At 38.7% G+C, this 27,952-nt stretch overlaps 2 protein-coding genes across 6 annotated transcripts in view; both read right to left on the bottom strand.

Annotated features, from left to right (window-relative positions):
- Positions 1-371: 371 nt before the first annotated feature.
- Positions 372-4,132, bottom strand: LOC121507223 (class E basic helix-loop-helix protein 40-like). The gene is made up of 5 exons (XM_041783436.1): positions 3,733-4,132; positions 3,538-3,601; positions 3,171-3,278; positions 2,611-2,734; positions 372-2,400 (listed from the first exon to the last, which is right to left on the bottom strand). Exons 1-5 carry the CDS (start codon positions 3,801-3,803, stop codon positions 1,481-1,483), a joined length of 1,287 nt encoding a protein of 428 aa, XP_041639370.1. The 5' UTR covers positions 3,804-4,132; the 3' UTR covers positions 372-1,480.
- A 4,769-nt stretch (positions 4,133-8,901) lies between these two features.
- The window catches only part of LOC121506856 (inositol 1,4,5-trisphosphate receptor type 1), a 126,832-nt gene continuing 107,781 nt past the window's right edge, over positions 8,902-27,952 (bottom strand). For all 5 annotated transcript variants that reach the window (XM_041782817.1, XM_041782820.1, XM_041782818.1 and 2 more), the window contains 8 exons: positions 24,397-24,561; positions 23,674-23,863; positions 23,487-23,579; positions 21,428-21,567; positions 20,414-20,579; positions 13,519-13,679; positions 11,638-11,799; positions 8,902-10,253 (listed from right to left, as the gene is read on the bottom strand). In XM_041782817.1, the coding sequence (XP_041638751.1) occupies positions 10,167-10,253; positions 11,638-11,799; positions 13,519-13,679; positions 20,414-20,579; positions 21,428-21,567; positions 23,487-23,579; positions 23,674-23,863; positions 24,397-24,561 (1,164 nt within the window). In that variant the 3' untranslated portion in view covers positions 8,902-10,166. The remainder of the gene's footprint in view (positions 10,254-11,637; positions 11,800-13,518; positions 13,680-20,413; positions 20,580-21,427; positions 21,568-23,486; positions 23,580-23,673; positions 23,864-24,396; positions 24,562-27,952) is intronic.

Below are 27,952 nucleotides of genomic sequence, written 5' to 3'. Positions count from 1 at the left end.
TGATTTACTGAATCTGCAGGTTTACATTCTTGTAAATCCAGAAAGAGATATGGAGAAAACAGCATCTCATGATGAATCTTACAGCTAATAAGAAACATGTCTCCCTGTCAGCGCTGTTGACGAGAAGCAGATTGGTCTCGATCGCTGCCTCGTGTGATTAACTGAAACTGTTTACACTCGTGCAGATTCACTTGTTGTTCTATTAGTGGGCACAGACGTTTTAGCAGCAGGAGAGCTAGGCTGCAAATCTGTCATTACATAAGTGTTCCCTGCGACATGAGAGCAGGAACTAAAACTGCACGGACTGCATTTGATTGGTGGGTATTTTCACACTCACACACATGCACTCATTTTTTGTCACATATAGAGTCAAAGTCATTTTCCACAGGAAAAAAAATACTTTATTATTACACTTATATAATGTATATCAACATTTATAGACAAAATATGTACATCAAACATCTTTCATGTAGGTCCCAAAATATAAAATCTCAAGTACCTCTTTCTATAGAAAACTAGTCTTCTGGTAAAACGTTTTACATTCACTTCTCTCCACCTCGCTCCTTTGACTCCAGTATTCATACGCAGTACAGAGAATAAACATCTGAGATTTATCAGCTTTTCACAAGTAAAAGGCAACAGCAAGAACAAACACCAGGTTTGACTTGAGCAGAAAAAGATGCATGATGAGTATGCAGACCAGGTCCAGCACAGTGCTACAGTATATGTACACAGTTTCTGAGTACACAATGTACATATGTCCACTTTCTATCCTCCGGATGGACAGACTGCAAGAACAGGTATCAAAAATAGAAATGTACAAGAGGTCTATGAACAATAATTACAGAAAAAAATCCATCCTGACTGTCTGTTTTTGTCAAAAACAAGACTTCTCATTCAGTGTGGTCACATGGCGGCCCATTCTTTCATTCGTGCATCGGGTGTACCCTTTACTCTTGTCTGTACACACTTGAGGAAACCCTTGAACTTATGGTTATTGGTGTGGTGTGATGATAATGTTTACCTATAGGACATAGGCAGTGAAATATTAACGCTAACATTTGGTGCAACACTTTTTTAAAAGTACAAAGATGGCGTGTCTTGCAACAGCTACAAGTGAGTGCATCAGTGTCATCGGCATTTAAACTTTAACAGCAGCATCTAAAATCTTTCTTTACATTCAACCAAGTGTTTTATGTGTGCGTATGTATGTGTTTGTGTTTGTGCAGGGCAGGTCCAGTCTGTATGATACATTTGCATTGAATAAAACAACTGAACTTTAAACATTCAACCAGAGCTTTGCATCCTCTCCACTCCACCTCGCCTGGATAGTTTCTACACGTCCTCTTGTGTTGTGAGGAACAGAGGGCGGAAATGAGGAGGGATAATGGAAAGGCTCAGTCAGGTTCTCCTTCCTACAACAGTCTGTGTTCCTGGGTGCTCAAACAGGTTTGTCTCTTCACCCCTGTCCTTTTATTTCTCAGTCTTTGGTTTCCAGGTTGAGGGGTGGTACCTGCTTTAGCGCCTGAAGGAGAGCGGGGGAGTCCATGGGAGTCTGAGATATGGCTGGAGCAGGGGAGCCTCCTCTTGGAGACATCACAAGCTGAGGTGGAGGTGGCCTTTCACTGGGCATGGCGGATGCAGAGCCTCCCATCCCTGGGTAGAGCATGGGCACAGCTCCAGGATACCAGCACTTCTCCAGCATGGGCAGGTAGGCTGCAGCTGAGGGTGGAATGAGGTAGAACGGCATGCAGAGTGGGTGTGGAGGAGGAGGGGGTGGATGGTTGGGAGATACACTCATGTAGCTACTATAGCCACTCGAAGATGATGATGATTCTCCACCTGAGAGAAGCTCATCCTCTGATGACTCCACCCGTGGTCGTTTGTGGCGCATCTCCTCATCCTCTCGCTTGATGCTAGAGCCCTGCCTCTCGCTCAGTGCTCGCTTCAGCTGGGTTTCTTGCACGTAGTAATCTTGACGACCTTGCTGAGCTCCAGAGTCAGTCTTCTCAAGTTCACCTCCATAGCCGCTGTCCGTGTCTGTATCGCTGCCACTCTGCTCACCACTGGGTGGAGCGTAGGCTCGTTGGATGACAGGCACGCAGTTCCTCCCATAGCCCTCGCTGGGTTTGGGTGGGAGGCTGGTGGGTGTCTCCTTGTGAGGTTGGTGCTGGTGGTAGGCGGGTATCTCCTCGGGACGTGGACTTGGAGGAGTGCGCGGTCTGACTGGGCCTTGCAGCACCTCTGCAGCTACCTTATGTAGGTGATTGATGATGTGGGATGGTGAGAAGTCTCCATCATTTTCATGACTAGCAAGATACTGAAGAATCTCCTTTGCGCACATGTGGAAGCCGGAGCGAAACATTTCTTCTGACTTCTCCTGGCTGACTGCAGGCTGCTCTGTAAACACAAAGAGGAACGGCAGAGTCAAACAACTGAAATGAATAAACAAAGACCTTTATGAACGACTGTGGCTGTACTTGACGCACCAATTTGCCTGTGGCTGTGCACAATCCTTTCATTGTGCTTTGCATTTGCATTCTGTTCATCAATACCCTCCAGATCAGCATGCATTTTGGTATGTGTGTCTAAGTGTGATCTGCAGCTCACCAATTTGCATGCCATTCTGCAGGGCGAGGATCTTTTGCTGCTGCTGCTCCAAGAGAGAGTTGAGGGCTTTCACATGCTTGAGCGTTAGCTCTAAAACCACGGCCTTCTCCAGGTGGCCAAGAGTCTACAGGAAAACACACAGCGTCAGCACATCCTTACCTCTTACATAACACACTGAGACTACACTGTACCATCTATGCATGCATGATTTTAGCTGTTTCATTATCACAACACTGCATATGCAACCCTGAAAGCAAAATTAACCAGAAAGATATACATATTGTATAACATTAAAAAGTATAAATTCCATAGATAATAAATAGTTTGTCTACACACTGATAATTTTAAGAGTGTATATTATAATTTCTACATAAAAACAGTAATTTTTAAGTATCTAGTTTAAACAGTGACACAAAGTCGCCCTCTGTATAATGAGTCCTCAGTTTGGCTGCTGACGCACGCAGCATATTGGGTGTAATATCAGAGAACAACCACTAAGTGGCGCATGCCACTCAATATAGTGAATCCTATTCTCCCTGCTTGCAACAGCATGAACTCACCGTGAGTTTCAGGTGCTCTGGCAGTAAATCTTTCAACTGAGCGATGCACTCGTTTATCCGGTCACGCCTTTTCTTCTCAATAAGTCTGTGAGGCAGCTTGTAGGTTTCCTGCAGCAAAACACAAATCAGCATTTGATGGGTTAATTCCTCGGATCCGTGAACGCCATTCCAGCTCTGTGTGATCAGAGGCAGCCACACCGATAGGGAGGTCTCAAGGAGTTATGTCATAGCAGGAATTAGGTCAACCATTTATGGGACTACAGGACTGCTGCCAGTATAATTCCTCTCTTGTAGTTCACACCCTTTCATGAAAGCTCTGGTTATTACCTAACAAATAGACTATACAACAAACAAAATCAAAACCAACCTTGCTCTCTTCTCCTCTCTTCATTCCCCGTCTGGGTTTATAAACATACATCGGGTAATCCATCCTAAAAAATAAAATAAGCAGACGGTGAGAAATAACGTAACTTTTTGTTCAAGTGACAGAAATAGAATATAAAGACTTTTTTCCACACAGTAAATGATACAGTGTCTTTAGAGCATTTTAAGTGAAACTTACCCCTGCACGTCTGACAGATCAGCCTGGTGTTTGGACAGGGGAGGCGGTTGCGCGCTTGGAATTCGCTCCATTTCTTTTAACTCCAATCACGCAGTCAAAGTCGAAGTACTTTTCCAATTCAGTCACTGATAAATTCGTATTTATTTTCCCGCGAGGAAAAAAAATATTAAAATGCACAAAAATGCTTGAAAAGCGCTGAAATATAAAATCTCCTCTCCTTCTTGACAGCTACTCTGATGTAAAGGTTGTTTTTGTGAAGTTAGTCACTGCGACATCCACCCCGTGATCACTTCGCAGAAAGAAGGCAACCCTCTTTGGTGGCGCGTTGGGAAAGTGGGGGAGGACAGAGCGACGAGTTAAATAAACCCTCTGACTCTCCGCTCAGCCTGACCTACCTCTGTCACATGAGGCTCACGTGTTAAACGGCGCTGTATCCTCGGCGGAGGGACCGCCCATTTTCGACCGATAAGGAGCCTCAGTGGGCGGACAGCTGCGGACGTCAGCGCGGGGGGCGGGACGAGTCAGATCCCGTGTACCACCATGCTGAAGTGTATGGAAACAAGACTGAGCTCTCCACGGCGCAGGGAACGTGCTGGCTGGGAACCAGAGGAGTTCAACAGGCCCCGGGCAGGAGAGGAGAGTGGGTATGGTACCTGCTGCCAATAAAAACTGACAATAACACGATTCAAATACTTTAGGGGCCATTGGCGGGCCTGAAATCCCACGATATTTTTGGGCAGCAATGATGTGATTTTGATCAAGTTCATTGAAGTCACCTGTTAATCAATACTTAATTTGGACTACAAATTACTTTTAGCCATTGTATTTCGGCGTATTTGCACTGGTGGTTGATATTATCCTAATTAATGTCTAGTGTCTGAATTTAATAGTCATAATAATAATAATAATAATAATAATTATTATTATTAATAAAAATAATATAAAAATACATTTAATATTTCAAATAATTTAAGATAATTTATAAATACTGCATTCATATAATACAATATAAAAATCATATTCAAATGCAGAACAAAAATTGTAGAGATTTTTTAGGGCTAAATTTTACTTGAGCAGATTTATACAGGTGTGTGCATACTGTTATACTGTTCAGTACATTTCGGAAAAAAATCTGATATTGTTGCTTCCCTTTATATTTCAGTCATATTTTTAAATTGTGTTTATTATATGAACCGTACACGTTTAATTTTAACCTTAAAATTAACCTTTATTATTGGACTTTATTTTCGCTACACATAAACGACTCCTTGCTAAATGCTAAAGGTCAACACACCTAAACGCAACTAAGGATGAAAATAGATCATTCAGCTGTTCATAAATTGATCTCATTATCAGCACAGGGCAGGTGAGCTATCGACAGTATTGTCCCCACATGAAAACCACGTGCATCCGTGCGTGGAGTGACTCGGTGTTTGTTGTCATGAGGCGGTGCTGCTTGTCACGTTGATCCCCTCATGGCTCCTGGAGCCTGCTGAGCGTGCAGGGCACATTCAGCAGCCCAGTACATCCAGCACACAGCAGCTGCACCTGTCTGCTGCAGGCTGGGTGCACATACATGTCACACCAGCGCACCCTATATAGTGATGCAGGTTAAATGATTCTACAATCGTAAATAAAAGAGGCATATCAGGGCAAGATGATGGCATTTACACTGTCATTAGCACAACTCAGTTAATATTTACTCTTGCTAGAGGACAGCTTCAGGTGTTGTAGAGTAATGTCGGGGGGAAATAAGTGCACAGAGGCCTTAAACGCAGCACCTACTACCACTTATTTATTTCACACTAGCAAATAGGGCATTTGGGGTTTGAATGTCTCAGGAGGGGTCATCAGCTACATTTGTACATGGGCCAGATTTTGTTTTGGCAGTCACTGGGGGGCCAGACTTTCAAATACACAAATTTAAATAAGTGTTTTTTGTCTCATTAACCCACTATTATATTAGTAGTTCCTTTTATTTCTAGGAATTATCAATGAGATCGGCCCTTAGTGCCTTTACTGCGGCCAAATACAGGGAACGATTGAGATATTTTAACTCCATATTTCTAGGTTGTCCAACACCACTTTGCTGTGTCCTAATTGGTGAGAAACAAGAAACAGTTTTTTTTTTCTTTTAAATGTCAGGTTATCCAAGAGCCTGGAGTGGTAAGTTATCACAAAAAACAGCATATGACTCGAATTATGAGTACGTTTTTCATCATGCATCATGTAAACTAACAATGTCTGACAGGTGGATTTCGGTAAAATGGGTCAGTCTTCTTCTGTATAAACTACACCATTATTAGGCAATAACTGTGGTATTTTCTTTTTCTCATTTTGCAAAATATTTACATTTTAACTTGGGAATTATTTTAATTAGCATAAAAAACATTTATTTTCAAGACTTCTTTTTAGGGCGAGGAAACAAAATCCTATCCCACAAGCCAGGTAAGACTTGGGAATGAAAAATAGGTATTAACGTTTTTTAAGGAGAATTTTGATAGGCAGATCCTACATTAATATGGGCATATGCTTAATGCAATAATTAAATTTCATGCAACCATCAAACAAGTTAACTTTTCTTTTAAATTGTTCATTTAAAAGAAGAATTAACACAGAACAAGCATCTGTCACATAACAACCCTTATCATTGATTTAGGAAAGAATTTCCTTTCAGAGTAACAAGTGACATCCTTCATTTAAATAAAGCTTCAAAAAGACTCACATACTATGACCACTTAGCGTGGTTTAACTACATTCCCAGGGTGTAGTGGATTAAATATAATTGGGGTGGGCTCCAGGAATCAGTAATTGCTCCATGAGTGCAACACATGTCTCAGTGTTTCAACAATAATTAGATTAAAACAATGAGGGAAAACCCCATGAAGATAATTTGGGCAAATACATCACGATTCAACATTGAAATTGTTCTTTTAAAAAACTCTCAGCATGCTGCCTATTTTTGTTTTTCATGAAGATCGTAAATATTCATGGAGAATGTAGAGAAAAAACACGGTAAATTGTGCTAAATCAGAATGTAGAAGTTTCTTTATGCTGAGATGTATTTTAATTAAGTTAATTATTTTGTTGGAGACAAGGTTTAACAGTTTGCAATATTGTGTGCAATGGAGTTAGACGTAAGTCCACTGACAACAAATTAGATAATGTTGCTAAGAACCTTATAAGTTATTTAAAAAATGTAAGGGATAAATGCATGCAAAAGCATTATTGTTTAAATCCCTGTATTTATTATAACTTATGGTTGCATCTAAAAAAAGGAATATCAACTAAAAGTTCATTTTTTCCTCTGATTTACTTCAAGAAGTGAATCTTTCATTTATATTTTTTATGATGTCTTTCTAAACTGACACCATTTTAATCTTTAGAATGTTCTGCTAATTTTTATGATGTTGGAGTTACATTGCTTTCTGAGTTTTTTATGGGTTCTTCTGTTTATGGGGGTTTTGTCTTTCCTGTGATGTTTTGCTGTTTGTGTTTTGCTTTGTACCTGTGATTCTGCTTGTTGTCAAAGCACTTTGTAAACCTCTGTTTTTAAAAGTGCTATACAAATAAAGTTTATTATTATTATTATATAATATTTCCTTGATTAATCTCAAACAAAGTGAAATATTTCGAGACTTTTTTTTTGTAGATTGTTATGGCTTACAGCTCACTCAAATAAAAAAATCCTCCATCACAAAAATATTAGAATATCACAAAACTGTAGTCCAGAATAAGGAATTATAACACAGAAATGTTGACCTTCAGGAAAATCATGCTTACTTATGCACTCAGTAATTGGTTGGACCTCTTTTTGCAGAAATTACAGCAGCTATGTGACGTGGCTTTGGTCTGTAGCACTGATGGGGTGTTTGAAGCCCAGGTTGCCTTCAGTTCATCTCTTATCTTCCTCTTGACAACACCTGAGAGATTCTCTATGGGGTTCAGGTCAGACCAGTTGGCTGGCCAATCAAACACAGTAATACCATGGTCAGCAGAACCAGTTTCTGGTAGTTTTGGCTTCACTGTAGGCAGGTGCCAGGTCTTGCTGGAAAAGGAAATCAGTATCTCCATAAAGCTTCTCAGCAGTGGGAAGCATGAAGTGCTCTACAATCTCCTGGGTGACAGCTTTGACCCTGGACTTGATAAAGCACCGTGGACCACAGAAACAGATGACATGACACCTAAAACCACCACTGACCGGTGAAACTGAAACTACTGGACTCCAAGCACCTTAGATTCTGTGCCTCTCTGATCTTCCTCCTGACTCTGGGACCTTGATTTCTAAAAAAAAAAAAAAGAAATCATCTGAAAACAGGACAACTTCCTATGTTTATGCTTTGATATAGCCTCTGAGAACAGCCTGCCCTTTCAGCAGTGACCCTCTGTGGCTTACCCTCCTTGTGGAGGATGTCAATGATTGTCCTCTGGACATTTGTCAAGTCAGCAGTATTCCCCATTATTGTGGTTGTGTGCACTGAACCACAGTGAGACTAAAGGTTCAAGGAAACCTTTGGAAAATTTGACTTTTCCCACAATATTCTAATATTTTGAGATATTGGATTTTTGAGAGCTGTAATCATCTTAATTAAAAACAAAAAAGTCTTGAAATGTTTCAATTTGTATGAGATGAATCTTGAATATATGGAAATTTAACTCTCTAAAGTAAGTCATGGAAAAACATGAAATTTTCTGAGATGCATCAATAAATTAAATCTTTAAAGCTCACGTGAAGAACTTTAACTGTATTTGGATTTGTAGGGAATAAAGTGCCTTACTATATTTATCAGCCCATTTAATATCCAGTTAAAAACAACACCACAGGAGCTTTAAGTTAATGAAATAAAATAGTCTTCCTCTGCTTTGATGAATTCTAACAGTTCAAGTTAAAGCCACTAATATGAAAATTACAAGTGTGCATCATGCCAACATATTTCCTCATATAACACAGTGATGAGATAAGAGCACTTCCTCATTTGTGGAGGACCACAGATAAGATTTCACAGTTCATCTGTCTGCACTTCTCAAACTGGCTTCTCTGTTCAAAGTTATTTATCCCAGTCAAAAGCATGACCCCGCTCCTGTGAGACAAGCTGTCTCACATGTACCAGGGAACGCTTCATGTCTTTGACCTTTCGACTCACATGTTTCCAACAATCACAAAATAAATCATTTTACACACTTCTTTATTTAAATAGACTCCAGGAATGGAATGTACATTTCAGACACAAGCCATCTAATTATATTAAAGTTCAGTTTGGTCAAGCTGCACCCCTTTGACTATATCTTCTTCATTTCTTTCTCACATGTACCTCATAGCTCAATCAGTCACTCTCTTGTCAATCTTTTACAAAGTGATCAACCAAAACTAAACAGCTATTTGTGTGCTACAAAAATATCAGTGCTTCAGGACTAATTGTATGAAAGGAAGATTAAATAACTCAGTGCAGAGGGAAAAAATAAATCTATTTTAAAGTTTCTCCCAAAATCCTGTCAGCCTGGCTCTACAGTATTCTGTCTATGTGACTTCACATCACTTTCACACAAATTCCTCCTGTTTCTCTTTAGGTTTTTATGATTTTATTACTCAAAATAATAGTTCTAGAAAAGGTGGGAACTCAAAATAACTCCACAATGTCATATTAAATGTCTTTTCTTACTTCAAAAAAGTAAAACCTTCATGTCAGATCACAAAGAGCTATAAAGTGGTAACACTCATCATCAGGTTAATAAAAACACTTTAGGATTTCTTAGAGCATTTCAGAGCTCTTTCATAAACATGTTGATTGTTCACAGGTGTTGTTTGTCTCCATATTTAAATAAAGATAATATAATTTTCAATATAAAAGCAAACACCAGTTACCAAAAATAATTCATTCTTAATTAGATATTGCATATCACTGAACCTTGCTATTGCTGTCAGACTAATGCAAAACATTAAATAAAGTGGTTTTTAGAGTTCAAATAAACTTTGAAATCCATGTGACCTGAGTTTGCTGGTGCAAAAAGGTGCAAAAACCTCACTACACAAGGCCACTTGAGAGTAATTCTCCCTGGGGAACAATGGCTAAACTTTGGCATGCTGTTAGTGTGGTACAACACAGATATAAAGGCATTCTGGGTAGTAAAGCTGAAGTCAGTGTTTTTATCTCAGAAAACTTACAGGACTGGCTTCTCAGGTCCTGAGGCACTTGGTGCACACTTCACCTACACAGACACATCCTCACTACAGGCTGTGAGTAACACTCACAAAACTTTCACTTCAGACGCACACTCAGAGGCACACATGTCGGAGGAGTGTCTGGTCAAGTGTACAGTCAGACGTCGACCTAAATACAAACTGGAGATGGACATGTTTTGGCTTTCTCCTGACTAACTTGTTAGTTACACAGGCAGGAGCGCTCAGGCACAGGTGAAACTGGACCTATGGGCCCTCAGGCAGGCTGCTGGGGATTGATGTTGATGTGAGGTGGATGACCAAGAAGACCGATTCTTTGCTTCTGTTTCCTCTGCTCTGTCATCTGCACAGAAAAACAAAATTACAAGAGTAAAGTTAACATTTGTGTTGTAACCTGGTTCATTTCTAAAATCATGATGTATTATTATCATATTTTTTTTGCTTATGTTTTATACACTCAGGACTATAATTTGAAAAAATATCAGAGACCCCCATCGTGTATTAATAGAAAGTAACTCCTTTTTTGTATGACATTTTAAATAATACTGACACTATGTATTTAAAGCAGCATTCAGAATCTATTTAAAATACTGAATATTTGGTAGTTTTGACCTGGACTGAAGTAGATTAAAAGATTTTAGTGGAAATAGTGGAAAATATTAATATATATGTTTTTTTTTTTTTTTTAAGCAGTTTTCAATACAGTGGAGCCATAGGTATGAGTGTGAGCGTGCCTGGTTGTCTGTCTCTACATGTCAGCCCTGCGATTGACTGGCAACCCGTCCAGGGTGTACCCCCCAACAACAGCTGGGATAGGTCCCCCCCTGTGAGCTCAAACGGGATAAGCGGTATAGAAAATGGATGGATGGATTGGACAAAGAAAAAACTAATAATGCATCAAGATCAATTTTATTATCACAAATGGCTTTTGGCTTATGAACTGTCTCATGAGAACTGTCCAGAGTTACACTTTGATAAAACTAGATAGACAAAGGGCAGTTAGTTGGGAGTTCCCCATGCTACACAAGCTGTCTTAGCTCTTTAAGTCAATTACTATCTTTGGGCAACTACTGAAAAAAATGAAATCTCTATCAGAAACAATACACTAACCTGTTAAACTTGTATCCCTACCACTCTACCAAATATGATCACTTGTAGCTCTAAAAACTGAAATGATGGTGATTTACTTGATGCTGCTTTAAAGCTTCAAAGTGGTATTTCACTATATACAGCTGTGTTTTGTTACTTTTAGACAGGGCTTGGCAAAAAGTTTACCTTGGTTCCAGTCTGTATGCTAAGCTAAGCTAAGCTAACTGACTGCTGCTAGCTTCATGTTTCACTGTACAGACATGAAAGTGGTAATGACCATCTCATTTATTATTTTTGGTGTATTCCCCTGATAGCAGATTAACTCCTTTTCCACATAAAACTGGGATTTTTTAACTTGTTGAAGAAGAAGAATGTCATTAAACATCAATAAATTTAACCATATTGAAATGCCTGGTTGTCTGAGCACTTTTGGTGGTTTAGCAACACTATAGATCACTTACATTTTTTGGTTGTTATAACAATTCAAAGCTGTGATATAGCAGTAACTTTGGCCAAGTCACTAATAACTAACAACCACAAAAAAAAAACAAAACAAAAAAAAAAAAAAAACAGTTTCAGGAAGGGAAAATTGAAATGAAGGAAATTAAACTAAACTGATCTACTTTCTCATGGCATACCTGCTCCTTAAGTTCAGTCAGCTGACCAGACAGGTTTGCTACCAGTCTCATGGTGGACTCCAGCTTCTCCTGCAAGTTCCTGATTTCATTTTGCTCCCCCTCTGCATCGCTGCTCACCAGAGACATGGCACGCATCCGTGGGAACCAGTCCAGGTTGTGCTCCTGTAGTTAGCCGAACACATAAGACAGCAACTCTTTGTTTCAAGAATGTTTCTATACTTAATAAGGAGTTAATTAAACTGGATTTCTGTGCAACAAGAACACGTTTTTCAGAAATAATCTTTATGAAGAATGGACAGCACAAAAGCTCCAGGAAGTGAAGCTGAAATAGTCTGAGCTCCCCCAGCTGACTGGTTGCTAAATAGGTCATGATCGCTGCCTTCTCCATTTACAGATAGAGCATGGGAAGAACTTTAAAGTTACAGGTACAGTATGTAGAATTTTGGACTGAAATGTCTCTTTTCCTAGTTGGGCGTGCCTGGAAGACCCCCACAGGGGAGGCGACCAGGAGGCATCCTGATCAGATGTCCACCTACAGTTGCTCCTTTTGATACAAAGGAGCAGGGGCTCTATATTCGAAATCCCTCTGGATGTCCAAGCACCTCACGCTATCTCTAAGGCTGGGCCCAGACATCCTCCAGAGGAATTTCATTTTGACTGCTTGAACCTGTGATGTCATTCTTTTGGTCATTACCCAGAGTTTATGACCATAGGTGAGGGCTGGAAACGAAGATCAACTGGTAAATCAAAAGCTTTGCCTTCCGACACAGATAATACAGTGCAGCACCTGCAAAACTGCTGATGCTGCACCAATCTGCTGGTCAATCTCACTCTACCCTCACTTATGAACAAGACCCCAAGATACTTGGATGCCTTCAATCCCCACTTGGAGGGAGCAATCCATCATTTTCTGGCAGAGGACCTCAGACTTGGAGGTGCTTACCCTCATACTAGCTGCAAACCACCCCAGTGCCTGCTGGATGTTCCCGGGTGAGGAAGCCAACAGAACCACATCATCTACAAACAGCAGAGATGAAATTCTGAGCTCCTGAACCAGAAATCCTCCTGCGCCTTGAGATCCTGTCCATGAAAATCACAAACAGGATCAAAGACAACGGGCAGCCCTAGTGGAAGCCAACACGCACTGGGAACATACTAGACTTTGTGCTAGGATGTGGACACAGCTCTCATTTTGTTAATACAGGGACCTGATGGCTTGCTGCTGCAGCCAAGGAACCCCATTTTCCTGCAGTACCCCCCACATGACCCCCCTTTGGGACACAATTATATGAATCTTCTCCAAGTCCAAAAATGTGTGAACTATAAATGACACTATAGCCCTGAGATGTATGCACTGTGACTATGACTTGGACCTACTTTAAAGAAAATCCCAGTGAGCTGACCAACAGTTCCTTATTGTCCTTTGATCAGTTTTATTCTGCAGCTCATTTACCATCTTGTTTCGCAGACATCCTGTTTATGTGTAGAAGTCTGTTGGTGTCATTAAGTGTGCATGACTTTTAAGTTTGATAGTTGTGATAAGAAAAGAGGAACTCTCTACTTCACTAAGTTGGATTACTTAATAACACCATCATATATGAAATCGCAAACACCAGACAATAATTGCAAGACTTTGGCAAGTGCAAAAGGATAGAGTGTATAAGTCGTCAAGCAGGGAGAAAAAATAAAAAGAGTGGTCTTTGAACAAATATAATCCATGCAAACACCATGGACGCTGCTGCTCCTGATGTCATTCAGCATGGGTTTTATAAACTAATCCAAAACCACAGGAGTTAATACTGTTAAATGGGAAAAAAAGAAGGCCTAAGCAATTATCTGTGGAGGAGGATGTGTGTTTAGAGGGAGTGTCTGTTAATTTACCTTGATCATCTCAGCCACGTAGCTTTCTGGGCCAGTGTATTCAGTTGAATCTTTCACTTTTACCAGCACGATGAAGTAGAGGTAGTGCCACATGTTGTGTTCCTCTTTAATGTGCTCCTCAAAAGTCACTGTCTTGTTATCAAACTTGTCACGTTCCAGGCCTGCAGAGATGAAATAACAGACACTATAAAATAAATATAACAAAGTGAGGGGATTGCTGAAAACAGAGGTTAGCTTCCATTCAGTCAGTTTATCTTTCACTATAAGTTGAGAAAGTGAACATCTGCATGCGCAACAAGTACAATGCAATAAAAAGTGGAATAGTGATCATTCAGAAATATTAGTTAAATATATTATTTCAGAATATGCCACTTATTTGCAATATGCATACAAAACTTAGAACATAATTACAGATTTAAAATTTGCAATGGGAAACTGAAAATGAAGAACAAGAAAAATGGTTTATCAATACTTTTAAACCAGAATATATTTTTAAAGTACAAAGGCTGGTGCAAATATGTGAAAAGACTAAAAGCTATGCTGGACTGATTTATGACTGTAAACATTTTTTTTATCACTCTAAGCTTCAGGTATTTTTATTATTTTTAATTAATTTGGCAGGGCCAACATGTTGGTCATAGTGATGGGGATGTCCATGATGCACTGGGGTTCCTTATGCATAACTACCCCCCCACAGTACAACAAAGTAAAAAGCCCTGGGTTTTAGTATCTTCCACTCTCCTGCTTGCTTGCTAGTTGCTTACAGTTCAGCAATAGGTTCTCTTCAGTCACGTGATTTATGTCCGTTGGGGACCAGGAAGTGGGGACAGCCATTAGGAATAAGTGTGAACTGAATGAAGTTAGTACTTTCCAGCTCTAAATGGACCTATACACTGCAATTTACAGCAGAAAATTTCTACATTCAGTATGATCTCTACACTATACAAAAGAGGGATTTTTTCCACAGTTAAACTGATATACCTGCCAATCAATATCACAATTTACTCAGCCTTGCAGACCTCCTAATGTTGTCTAGCAAGATGAAGGGAGACAAGAGTTTTGAGGAGTCAAGTACTGAGCTAAGAGGCTAGCTGAGCCCCTTTAACATACAGTGCTTAACACATTTATTATGCCACCCTAACCCTAACCAAAATAAGGTTTATGCCACAGCTGCCCTAAATTAACAGCATTGGTAATTACTAAAATCATTTTTTATGTTTCTGCAATGGTTAATACACCAATATGTGGAAGCTCTTTAACCCAAATGATATATTTAATGCTAAAATACAATTATTATTGTTATCCATGAATTTTCAAATTTACTGATTTACAAAAAAACTGAAAAAAATTGTAAAGCACTTTAATATTTCTTGATTAATATGTAAAATTATAGTTATTTACTTGCATTCCTGAACAGAAAAATGAGTTTTAGTGGTTGACTGTTATGCTTGATTAATTTCTGACTTCCCAGAGAAGCCCAGTGAGCCGGCTCAAATTTGGGTGAATTCAGTTTGAAATCCCTCACTCCTGTTCAAAATGGGAAAACATGGAGAGTTCACTGAAGATGAAAGAGTCCGCATTAAAGCACTTCCTGATGCTGGATGGTCTTTGAGACAAATATGACAGGTGGTCTAATAAATTTGTTAAGCACTGTATTAAAAATCCTAATTTTGCCATTTTTGAAAGCAAAACTGGTACCAAATGAAGAGCCATTGGGAGCCAAACAACTAGCTCTACTGAGCTAAACAAAATGATCTGGACCCCTTAAAGGAGACGGGTTTCCTGTCACAATGATTGAGACTGGATGGACATCAGCTGAGGAAACATGGGCAAGATCAGTTTAATGCTTAACTGCGGGAATTGTACTGAGGCAAAGTGGACTGCTTTGTGGAAACAGGCCATTCATAAGCATTGTGTGCTACTTTTTTTGCCTGAATATTTTACTACTTCTGGGACACAAAAGTAGCACAAAAATGACATTTTTTCGCACTATGAATGCTTGGCAAAGTCTTAAAAAGCTCAAAACATGACATTTTGGTAGCGTTTCTCAATGTAGAAATCACTACCTGCCCCACATAGGAAGCTCTCTGCTGTTGTATGACATCCTCTGCAGAGAACACATAGTGTGTAGATTTGCTTACTAGCTATGCTTTTATTGTGCAAGTTCATTGTCCCTGTAAGCCAGATTTGAATAACAGCTTTTTGACAGCTGTAGTGTCGTTTCTTCCCCAAAGTCATATGTGGTGTTGCCACATTAAAGAGCCATTCCCATAGCATCACAGAGCAGAGGTTTACATCCATTTTTTTGTGAATTTTAAAATACTATTTTATAAAGTTTTACTCAGCAAATTTTTGTAACTAAAATGTGGCCTGGTAGTTAAACACAATCTTCTGTTGTATAAGAAAATTTAAAATCCATATTTTTATTACATGACAAAGACTTTCAGTTTTGCATTTGCATTAATTGTCAATCTTGCCTATGCTGTTGTGCCCATAAATTCCATAAAACTCCATAAAAAGACAAGTGAATTGCATTTTAAGTACACACTAAAATAAGTCTATTAGACAAATACAAATACATACAAATAAAACAGTAGAATTCAGACATCTAAATGTAGTTTAATTTAAAAAAGAAAAAAAATATATAGGTAAATGCATCTGGAACCATTGCGCATCACCTCCAGAGTGTAACAAACATAAACATATGCTGATGGTGTTGCATCTTTGAAGAAGATTTATAGACAGGAACATAAAGGATGGTTTCTACCGTCATTTTTTTTCTTGGCTGAATTGACAAGCAAAATTTTATGCTAAATGTGGTCTGCCTGCTCTGTTAAAAACACCACCAGTATACATTTTAGTATTTATGAGCCTTTAGATTCTCAAAGTTTACAACATCAATTTAGTTGGACGCATCCTTTTAGAATTTCTTCTTCAAAGAAAAGAACAGTCAAACACTGCCTTTGCATTTTTCCTCATCTTTAACATTGGTTAAACTGAGTTTTCTTTGTCCCTCCTGAGGTCACCAATGTTGAATACAGTTTGATGAGTTTAGAATCAGTTATCTTAGAAATATTTTGAGGGTGATGTGCATCTTCAGAGGACTTTAAGAGAGTCAGCTGTCTATGGGAATCTGTTGATATGTTCAACTTTTCTATCCAAGATGAGAGTATTTCTGAGGTCACTAAACAAAGAGCTCTTCATCTACAGGTAAAACCTGCCAGCCTGAACAGAGAGCTCTTGACGTAGATCAATCTAAAACCCTAACACAAAACAAAGTGAGAGATCGATGGCTTATAAAAGCGAGTAGGAGGATGTAGAGCCACTTAAGCCCATGGAGGTCGCCTCCAAATCTCTGCATCTCCTGTTCCCTCATGGTCCTTGTGGAAACCATGGAGACGGCAGCTCCCCCTGCGGCCTGGCCTTCTTTAACATAAGTGAGTCACAGCTGAAGGCTGCATGGTGACATAATACCGCTCTCCTTCCATATGTTTACCACTCGTCCTCACTGCCTGACCCAACATGCACACATGGAGCATACTGCTGGGCTCAGATATGTACAAAGTAACTACACACAGCCTGCACTGAGCAATTATTTATGCAGACAAATGAAATGCATGTACAGGAAAGTGCAGTTTTGGAAGTCAGAAGAAAACATATGCTTTTACAATTAAGTTTGTGTGTGAATGAGTGGGAGAAAATGTGTGTGTGCATGTAAGACTGACATGAAGTATGGAGGCGAACTGAGCAGCAACAGGAAGCTCAACATGACTCAGCCTTCTTTGGAAAGACAGCGGAGTAAAAAAGGAGGGAGGGAGACAGAGGGGAGTGGGGGGGGGCTTCTTACAACTTTAAAATGTTCTTCACAAGAGTTCAAAACCAACAAGAAATCAAACATACAGAGAAGTAAACTTGGGGTTCAACCTGGTGACATGAGGCGTGTAATGATGATGCACAGCCTTCACACATTGGAGCTCTGTCTAGCTGCAGGCTGCCCTCATGATTACAGTAGAAAGCCTGCCACTACAAAGTTAGGACATTTGATTACAAGGGGAAAAATGCTTAGAAAAAAATCCAGCATGTGACACAGGAAAATTCAGGCAAAAAGTTACAACCTTTGGAAAATTAATATCTGGGGTGCGGTTAGCCTTGTGGGTATTTCCGATGTATAAAAGTCTTTGTCATCAAAGGGAGCGGCCCAGGTTTAAATCCAACTTATGGCTCCTTTCCTGCATGTCCCACTGTCCCATCTTAATAATGGCATAAAATCCCAAACAAAAGCTTTAAAAATATTTCTGAGATACCCAGCATTTAAGTTTACTTTTGGGTTGCAATTAAAGTATAATAAAAGCTTATCTTACAACTATAATCAGCAGTGTATCTGTCTGCATGTCTGTCTGTCTGTGTCGATTTGCATGCCACACCATTGCTCCAATTTTCCCTGATACCTTTTCAGAACTCTTGGGTATGCTTGTTTAAAACTAATGCCAAAAAAAAATCATGAATATGTAGAGATAGTCTATAAAATCCCAAAATGTTGGCTGAGTCATCATTCAGGGACATGCTTCCTTGGAAGACGGATGTCAAAGCTGGGAATGACATCAGATTCTTAACAATCATGTTGGCATTTATGTTGGGAAAATGACACAAACTGTATAAACATCTTTTGGGAATGCAAAAAATAACATTCTTTCCAGGAAAATTTCGAGCATTTTGGTATATGTAGTACCTAGGAAATGCAAAGTAACAGTAACTAGAGACAATTTCAAATGTTGAATTGGCATTTTGTATCTGTTTGACTGGAGATATCAATATAAAGTCCAAGAAGGTATCAATGTAAGTGAAAGAATGGCATAATTAAGGTGAAAAAAATAAATCTAGCAAAAAAAGGAAAAACCTCAGGAGCAGCTAATTCAACAATTTGGTATATTGTTTAAAAGAATTATCTGACAGGCTGAGCAACATTAAAATGTCTGGAAGACCACAGGAATTGGACACAGGATGATAGCAGTGTAAAAACTTAGATGAGAAAAATTTTCAACAGAAATATATATTATAGGGCTGCACGGTGGAGCAGGGGTGAGAGCTGTTGCCTCACAGCAAGAAGGTCCCTAGTTCGCTTCCCGGGGAGGGCCTTTCTGTGTGGTATTTGCATGTTCTCCCTGTGCACGTGTGGGTTCTCTCTGGGTACTCCGGCTTCCTCCAGCCACCAAAAACATGCTCAATAAGTTAACTGGTGACTCTAAATTGTGCCTGGTTGTCTGTCTCTATATGTCAGCCCTGCGATTGACTGGTGACCAGTCCAGGGTGTACCCCGCCTCTCACCCAATGACAGCTGGATTAGGCTCTAGCCCCCCCGTGACCCCGAATGGGATGAGTGGTATAGAAGATAAATGATATATACTATATATATATTTCAGTTGGCTCAACTAAAATAGTATGGCGACTATTTACCCCAGAAAATGTTGGCTTAACTTAATTCTATACGTTCACTTTGTATGTTTCTTACATAGTCAATGCAACACAATGTGTTGCATTGACTAGTTAAATTAACAACAGTGCACTCAGTAATTCCTAATTTTTTTCACTCAACATTGATCAAGTTGGACTTTTTACAGTGTTGATGAAGAAAAACATCTAAACAAGTCAGGAATACTCTGGAGGTGATCAGAGTGTCATTGTCAAAGTTTACAATGAATAGATGCCTTCATGAATGTAAATACAGAGGCTTTACAGCAAACCACTGGTAACATCTAAATTAGGGATACAAAATGTGTATTTTTGCCAATATCTGACATGCCAATATTTACAGATTCATTTAAGCCGATACCAGTATTGACACTGATGTTTGAATATGATTTTCAGAGCTAAAATGTAAGTCCTTGAAATATTTTATCAAGGTTTGAGGATGAACACAGAAACAAAATTTAGTCCTCAAATCACACTTTAAAGTTCAAAGAATGAAGATAAATAAAGAAAATACCTCAACTGACACAGGTCTGTTGGTCCAGCCTAAAACTCTACTAATTTATTAGTATATATGGCCCTAAATTACAGTCAATATATACTTATATTCACAGCCAAAATATGGGATGGAAATATTGGCAGAAATTTTGCTATCTGCTGATACCAATATCAGGCTGATAATATTGTGCATCCCTAATTTAAATACAGGACATCCAGATCAAACTTTATTAGAAAAAAATCTAAGTCATCTATTGTTATTGGGGTGCAGATGGCTGAGCAGTTAGGTGGTGCCCCATGAACGTGGGTGGCCTGGATCCAGCCTGCTGCACCTTTCCCACATGTCTTTCCCCCACCCACTCATCCCTGTTTCTAAATGTATTCACTGTCCTTATCTCTGAAATAAAGGCATAAAAAGCCCAAAAATATATCTTAAAAAAAGATGTTATTCACAACAAGTAAGATGGGATCAATGTTAATAACAAGAAATTAGCACAAGACTGACACCCCTACTGTGCAAAGGTTAATCAATCAATCTAAGAGTGAGAGAAAATATTTCGATAGCAAAATACTGGATTCTTGTGTCCATGGCTATTTTTATTCCTTGTTTATGTCAATTTTGTCTACTCTGCTTTCATCAGGCCCATCCATCTCATTTGTTTTAAAGCAGGTAAAAGACAACTTCCTGTTTTCCAAACAAACATCAATGGATTGCTTTGGCAACTTCAGTGTAAGAAAATGACAGGTTTTGAGTCTTAGTCCCTGATAGTTCTGTCTGATTCTGCTAAACAAATGATTGTTGAGGTAACTAATTTGGTAAAATGATCAGGAGTTTAAGCATGAATCAAATATTAAAAGTGCAGCATGTGAAATAAGAACAAAAACAAGAGTCAACTGCTGTTTTATCAGCTGATTAGATCAGGTGTCTCACCGCAGATGAAGCAGGTCGTCTTCAACACTTCTTCTTTCTTCTGTTTTTCACTCCTCAGGTCAGCGAAGGTGTCAATGATGACACCAAAGATGAGGTTGAGGACGATGATGATGACCATGAAGAAGAACAGCAGGTCGTAAATCACTCTGGCTGCAAACAGTGGCTCCTGGAAAAGAAAAGAAAAACAGGGTTATTTCAACAGTTCTTCTAATTTGTGACTTAAGAATGACTTTGTGGGGCAGACGTGTATCAGCTCAGGCTGTTTGGCATAATTTAGGTCACATGTGTACATTAATGTGTGACCTAAAGGGCAGCTCTTTACATAAATGTGTCAGGGATGATGTTATGGGTTTCAAACTGCTTTAACCGTCACTGCCATGGATGTTAATGGTTACACAAGACTGCAGGCCTAACCTGCCAGATGCTACAGTAACAGAGACGGCAGAGAGATTGTAAATCTGCTGGAGCTCTGCTGTGTAGGACACAGATTTTTAAAAAATTAATGTGGAAAGATAATGTTTGTTTTTTTATTTAGTGTGGTGTGTCATTCACTCTTTATAAATTAACTGTCTTTGAAGTACAAGAAGGAGGTACAAAAAAAGGGAAATACCCTGCTGTGGTCACCAGTCTGACACACTTAAAGCATGTGTTTCAAAGCAACACTGTGGCTGTCTGCTGTTTTACTTCAGAAATTCACCACAGCAGCCAGCAACACTTTCTGGTCTAATGTGCCGTGAGTACGTGAGGAAGATATTCACATCCTCTTTTGACATCATGAGCGGTTGAGCCTGAATTCAGAGGAAATCTATTTTGAGGTTTAATTCTCAAACGAGGCGGAGGCAGAGCAGCTGGATGGAAAACGTTGTGAAACCCCATGAGACAAAAACAACTCTGGCACACGGCGGGCTCACAGCCAACTTTAATGACCCGTGCTGCAGCTGCGGGTGCTAAACGCTCTCATCCCAAACACATTCATTCACATAGTAGTCAGAAGCTTCATCAGAGTCATCGTACCTCTTTGGAGGGCTTTCGGAGAACGTCCCCTACACCCCCTCCACTCCTCAGACCATGACTCAGCACAGTGACGATGCACATGAGAAGAGAGTCACAGGTCCGCTCCATGTCGCTGTCCTCCTCTTCATCATCCTCAGACACTGACAGAGGCGAGAGAAAGCTTCAATCAAGCAACTTTAGAGGAAATACAGACAGTAGAAAGAACTACTGTTTTTATTCTAATTAGGCTTCTATCTGTTTATGGATGTTTGCAAAGAATGTGTGCATAACTTCATAACTATGAAAATTTACGTTTGTATAAATTTATCAGTCCATTTTTCTGTGTGGTTAGTACAGTGGTTATAAAAAGTCCACAATTTCACGATTTCACTGTACAACACCTCAGCAGCTACTCACTTAAAAAAACCTTTTTATTAAATGCTTGAGTGAATTTAATTAGAGTAACTGTACTTTTACTTGAGTACAATAGTAATGTACCTTTCAACCTCTGCTTTATATAGTAAGTATGTATGCATACTTATGTACTATGTAAGACAGTCATATTCTGCATTCTTTTTCATCTTATAGTTATTTATAACTAAAATAACTAACTTATAGATATTTATACTTACTGAAGATACTGTGGGGAATTTTTGATGATTCTAAAATAGACCAAATTGATATTCATACCTAAATATACACTGCAAAAGAAACTTTCTTTTTCTTCCAGTACAAAGATCATTGTTGTGTCTTTCATTTAACACTGGGCAATTCCTGCTAAGAAATTTTATATTAAAACTAACACAAAAACTAAAAAAAAAAAACAACTCAACACTTTGGAGAGACAAAACTGACACAAAGCAAAGTTCCCCATTAGGCTTTAATATTATGACTGTTGCTGTTTTATTTATATCAGTGTTTAATTTCATAATAATCCTTTTTAAAAATGGTACATCCACACTTGTGTATAATAAGTACCACCAGAACCTTAATATTGAACTTTATTTTGTTTTAAAAGCATCTGTCTGCCTAGAATACTTACTAAACCAAATCAAATAACTGGAGGAGATGATGCAGGAGCATGCACATAGGAAGATCTTAATGGTATGACTTTTCAGAAGGTACTCATAAATATACATGAAAATGAAACTTAGGTATGCTGCAAAATAATGTTATATTCATTTATTAATTATTTCATCTTAAGCTATAATCATAACAGTGAGTTTAATGTAAGTTATGTTTGCATTGTAAAATGGTGATGTCAATTTTTATATACAATATTAATTTGACGTAATTATCTTTTGTTTGTTCACATTAGGGAAAAAAAATGAAATCTGTCAGTTTCTGTTTGGTTGCCAATATTTGAGTATTTTAAAAAACAAAATTATTTACCATTTGGTGTCAACGACTTCCATTTTTGATACTGTGGTATTGATACAAGTTTCAATATTGTTTTGTACAGAGGTTAAAAATATGTCATCCTGATAACACTAATTAATCTCACTCCTTAGCAGAGTAGCAGAGCTTGATATTTGTTGAATCCTCGTTTACATATTTTGGTTCATACAGTGAGGCGCTCAGTCAAACATACCGAAGTGTAATTGAGTCAAAGATAAATGTTCTTTCTGGTTTAACCATAAAGACGCCTCACATCCTGACTGGCAGGGACTTTCCAGGCATGTAAACCTTTTTGGAGCTCCACATGTTGATATCACATGTGGGCCGAGAGAGTCACATGTAAATAGTTTAGGTCAAAGGGCAGTCAAGTGGCAGTTTCTGAACCTTTGCTTCATGAACAACATGTTAGGAAGATATGTATTTTTTCATTACATTCTAACAGATTACTTTAAGAATAGCAGCCAATCTTAATTGATTTTTTTTTTTTACCTTTGTCTGTACGTTTAGGCTTCAGATTATCTTCATCTTTTTAACCCAGACAGTGCTGCCCCTCCAGCAATTAAATCTCTGTAGTCTATGTCTGACATTATTAACCAATTTACTATTCAAGTCATTAACAAATCACTGGCACATTCTTAATGCAGTTTGAATCCAATATGAAGTATATTGCAGTGTGTCTTACCTTCCTGTGGAGCTCCTGTGGTGCAGTTCTCATCGATCCCTCCCTGACACATTCCTGTGCTCAGAAACTCACTGGTCAAACTGGCCCCATTTTCTACAAAGTATGAAGGGAGAGTGCATGGTCTTTGTAGCTGTTTCTAAATGAAAACTCTGGGAGGGAAAGATAAATAACACAAGTCTGTCCTCACTCAGGGTTGCGTTTGGGATGCGATCAACCTCCAGGATAAAGTCATCTTTGAAGAAAATGTAGCCCACGATGGAGAACAAGTAGACCAGGATAAGAGCGAGCACAGCAGTCAGTACGATGGAGCGTCCGTTACGGGTTACACTCTTGATCACGTTTAACAGCGTCTCCTCTCTGTATACCAGGTCAAAGAGCTACAGGGACAAAACACACTATATCAAAATAAAGCTAAAATGTAAATATTAAATTGGCAAATTGTAAGGAAAACAAAACACAACTGTTGATTCAGATGCCACGCTGTTTAACCTCGTCGAAAGGTGAAGGCAAAGTGTTTAACAGGATATTTTCCTATTTTGCAGCCTTTTTTTTGTCAAAATCCACAGTTTTTCTCTGTTACAAGTTAAATCAGTTTACATCATCCTGTTATTAAAGCTAAAAGTATGGAAATATGCTGTGATCCATCTGCAGAGGAAATGCCTGGAGTTATTCTGACACATCATAAAACAGACGTCAGGGTCTGCTCAACACCATAACAACTACAACAACAAAAACAGAATCAACACAACATCGTCAAATAAGGCAAAATCAGGCTTGCAAGAAGGAAATGTCCTTGAAAGGAACTATTTCATACATGGGTTTTCTCAAATTTGGCTGCATTTGTATCTCGATTTTCACCTACATGTCTCTATCCCTTTTAGGTATTTTTTGTAACCAAAGTTTTTCTTACCAACAGACTGTAGAAAAAGACGTGGACAAACACCCCCAGACTGCAGATGATAAGGTACATGAGGTGGTAGAGAAACTCAAAATCCATCACCATGGCTTTGTAGCCACGCGTGAAGGTTCCTCTGTTCCCCACAAAACTTATCAAGAAGATGATTTTATTGCACACCTGAAAGAAAAAGTTAATCTCTCAGTAGAGTCCAGTAGGAATGTACAGATTCAACACTTTAGCATAGGTATCGGCTGATGTTGGCCCTCTTTACAAAGATCTGCCATTGGACAAATAATGGAGAACAGTCTGGCTGCAGGCTTTAAATTTCTGATGGCGACTCTCACGGACCGAGACACCGTATATCTCAGAAAGGAAGTGTTGTTATTTGCCAGCACATTTGCCAGTACAACATTTCCAGTTTAAGATTTTTTTTTTTTTTAAACTTTATTTATAAACAAAGTCTGGCAGTTATAGAATAGTTAGAGAATAGTTAGAGAATGTAACCACGTAGCCTAAGTAGCTACTTTGTCAGCTTAGCTTTAGCTAAATTTGCTACATAGCTCTATTTTCAATAGCTAAGAGAACTTTGGCAAAAGTGGGCTTTAGCAAATGTAGCTTAAGCTTACTCATTTATGCAGATAACGTTGACATATAGCTTACATAGCTGCTTTGTGACCTCAGCTTTAGCTACGTAGCTCAGTCATCTAATCTAAGCTAGCTTAAGCAACGTAGCTACACAAAGACCATAGTCACGTATCTGAGTAGCTGCTTTTTAAGCTTAGCATTAGCTACGTTTGCTACGTACCTCTTTATCTATAGCCAGGTTAGATTTAGCAAATGTAAGCTTTAGAAAATATAGTTAAAGCTAACTTATCTACGCAGATTACATAGATATGTAGCTTAAGTAGCGGTTTTGTGAGATTAGCTTTACTTATGTTAGCTACATAGCTTAGTTATCTATGTAGCTTATGCAGCTAATGGAGTAACAGTAGCTAAGCTGGCTGTATCAAATTGTTTTCAGCAATGATGAGCTTTTTCTCTGTAAGCAGTCTGTTAACTTAGTGTTATTAAATGCTTTGTAATCCGTTTTTTTTTTTTCAGGTCAGGTTTTTAAATTTTAACTTGCGGTATCCTAACCATTTCCTTAATCCTCACCCTCACCCTAAAAAGAAATTTAAGCCACTTTTATTTCAAAAGTTTTGTATTTCAGTTCTAAGATACATACGTTAACTCAGATAAACGGTCTGTGAATGTCCGTCAGAAATGAACAGTCTGCTGCCAGACTGTCTTGAAATAATGTGGAATAAATAGATATCAGTTACCAATGTTGATCTTTTGAGTCCAACCAGTTTCATGCTAGCATCTGGCATATTTAGCTGATGGACTACATAAGACATTTTTAAAGGGCAGAATAAGTGACCAGTTAGACAAACTCTGATCTAAGAGAACATGATTGTACACAAGAACTCTTACTCTGAAAAAAGTTGTGAAAAAATCCTCTGTTTCTGCATTTGCTAAAGTTTTATATCAAAAAGGTATAGGCTCTTATTTTCTAAATTAGTGCATCTCTAAAATTCATGATAATTGAGTCTTTAATGAAGAAAAATCAACCTGGCCTTTGCTGAGGGTTTTGGATGAGACACAGAATGTCTTGACAACAGTGTGTTATCACTAAATTCTAAAACCTAATGTGACTGACACACCAGGGGATCAGGGAAAACCTGGACAACACGGCCACTACTGACACCTGCTGCAAAAACGTGACTTCTTGTTCATGCATGAGCATAACCGGGTTTCTAAGAGGGTTTATATAAGAGTGCATTTGTGCTATGAAAAGACGCATGACAGGTTATGACAAGTATCAGCGACAGCTGTGGGGCAGAATAAAGGCAAAGGTCATCAGTAGAGCATTTCTTTTCCTGGAATAATGAATAAAGTGCTCATAAGAATAAAAAGGAGTCTAATTATCAGAGAGAGAAAAATAAAAAAATGATCAGGGTGACACGTGACTACTGACCAGCTGCGTGTAAACTAGATTTTACAGTGACCAGGTCACTCAGGCCATGGCAACGTGTCTTCTGATCTCCTACTCAAACCTGATCTCTCTTAATAACCCGGTTTTCTTCAACACATGTTAACTTTAAGAGGGGGGAGAGAGAGAGAATGGGCTAAACTTTGTTTTTCATTTGTGTGCTTGAGAGCACATCTAGTAAATCTCTGGCGGGTGCTAGGGTGGTGTCACACTCTCAAGGATCCAGTGACGCACTTCACACCCAATAATACAGCCGGGCACTGCCAGAGAGGACTGTAGAGACAGGAGGGGGGGAATAGCACAGGCAGATGGGGCACTAGCCCTGGCATGCTAAGTGGGCATGAGTGTGAGAGCATAAAGAAAACTGAAACTGGCTGGGTGCTGGGTCTTCATACTTGAAAGAACAAAACAAAAGTGTTTGTTTAAAGTAAAATAGAGTTTTTGAGTCTTTGCAGTTTCTTAGGAAAAAATAAGGAAAAACAGTCTCAAACACAGGAAAGAAAAAACACTTTGAGATTTTGGATGAACTGCCTCAACCCACACAAATAAATGAGGTTAATTTGATGTACATGCTATGCAAAGTGTAGTCCCAGTGAAACTGTAAATTATTACAAAAACAAGAGCAATGTTTTTATCCCTATGTAACACTTTCTGTACCTTTTGCCTTTATTAATCAGGAAATCTGTTGAGATACCTGCTCTATCAAAAGAGCAAAACCATTGCTGGCATTGCCTAATCATGGCCTCCTACACTTGTAAAGACACCTATTGAAGGCCCATATAATTGGGTTGTAGTAGTTTGCAGATAGAAAACACAGAGAAAAAATAAAATAAAGATGAACTTCAAAATCTGTCCAAGAATGACACATTAGTGCTAGCCTGTGTACCAGTGTGAAAAAGATGGTTAAAGATCAGATGAAAAGCCATATGTGCATGTGCTTCCTCAAAATAGGAGCAAATCTCATTAGATACCCCCACATGATGATCTGGAAAATTCTAAATGTTTTTTCTATCTCTCATGCACAATTTTTACTCTATATCTGCAAAAGCACCCAGTATATTTAGATATGTTTACACCAGTGGTTCTCAATGGGTGGGTCAGGACCCAAAAATGGGTCACAAAGCTGCTTTAGCAGGTTTCAAATGTATGCCTAGAAAAATAAATTATCACAGGGGTCTATGATGTACTGAAGCCCTAGTCAGACATGGTCAATATATTTATTTTCCTTCATTTTGTAATGATAATGGGGGAAATATATGTGGTTTTCCCAAGATCTCACATTATTGTTTTGTCAACATCGAATAATAAAGCTGTTTTCCCATAGTTTTGTGTTACTCTAATGAGATTTGTAACAACCAAAATGTACATGTATTCATGAGTGAAATAACGTAATAAATGCATGCCCTAAAGGTGCATTTGGCTGATTATCTGTATCGCCATGTCATTTCACCAATTGCTGATGAATTTAATTAACCCTTTAAAACTGGCGTTTCTGGACTCTTTTCTTTTTTTAACCATAAAAGGCCCAGAAAATGT

The sequence above is a fragment of the Cheilinus undulatus genome, linkage group 3, assembly GCF_018320785.1.
Source record: "Cheilinus undulatus linkage group 3, ASM1832078v1, whole genome shotgun sequence".
Classification (NCBI taxonomy): domain Eukaryota; kingdom Metazoa; phylum Chordata; class Actinopteri; order Labriformes; family Labridae; genus Cheilinus; species Cheilinus undulatus.
Note: the sequence above shows the minus strand (reverse complement) of the source record. Positions and strands in the feature narration are given on the sequence as shown.

Excerpts from the sequence above, each read along its gene's own strand:
- LOC121507223 (XM_041783436.1), bottom strand. The coding sequence starts at position 3,803 with ATGGAGCGAATTCCAAGCGCGCAACCGCCTCCCCTGTCCAAACACCAG. Across the intron at positions 3,602-3,732 it reads GATCTGTCAGACGTGCAGGG|GATGGATTACCCGATGTATG; the intron begins GTAAGTTTCACT and ends TTTATTTTTTAG. Across the intron at positions 2,735-3,170 it reads CAGAGCACCTGAAACTCACG|ACTCTTGGCCACCTGGAGAA; the intron begins GTGAGTTCATGC and ends GTTTTCCTGTAG.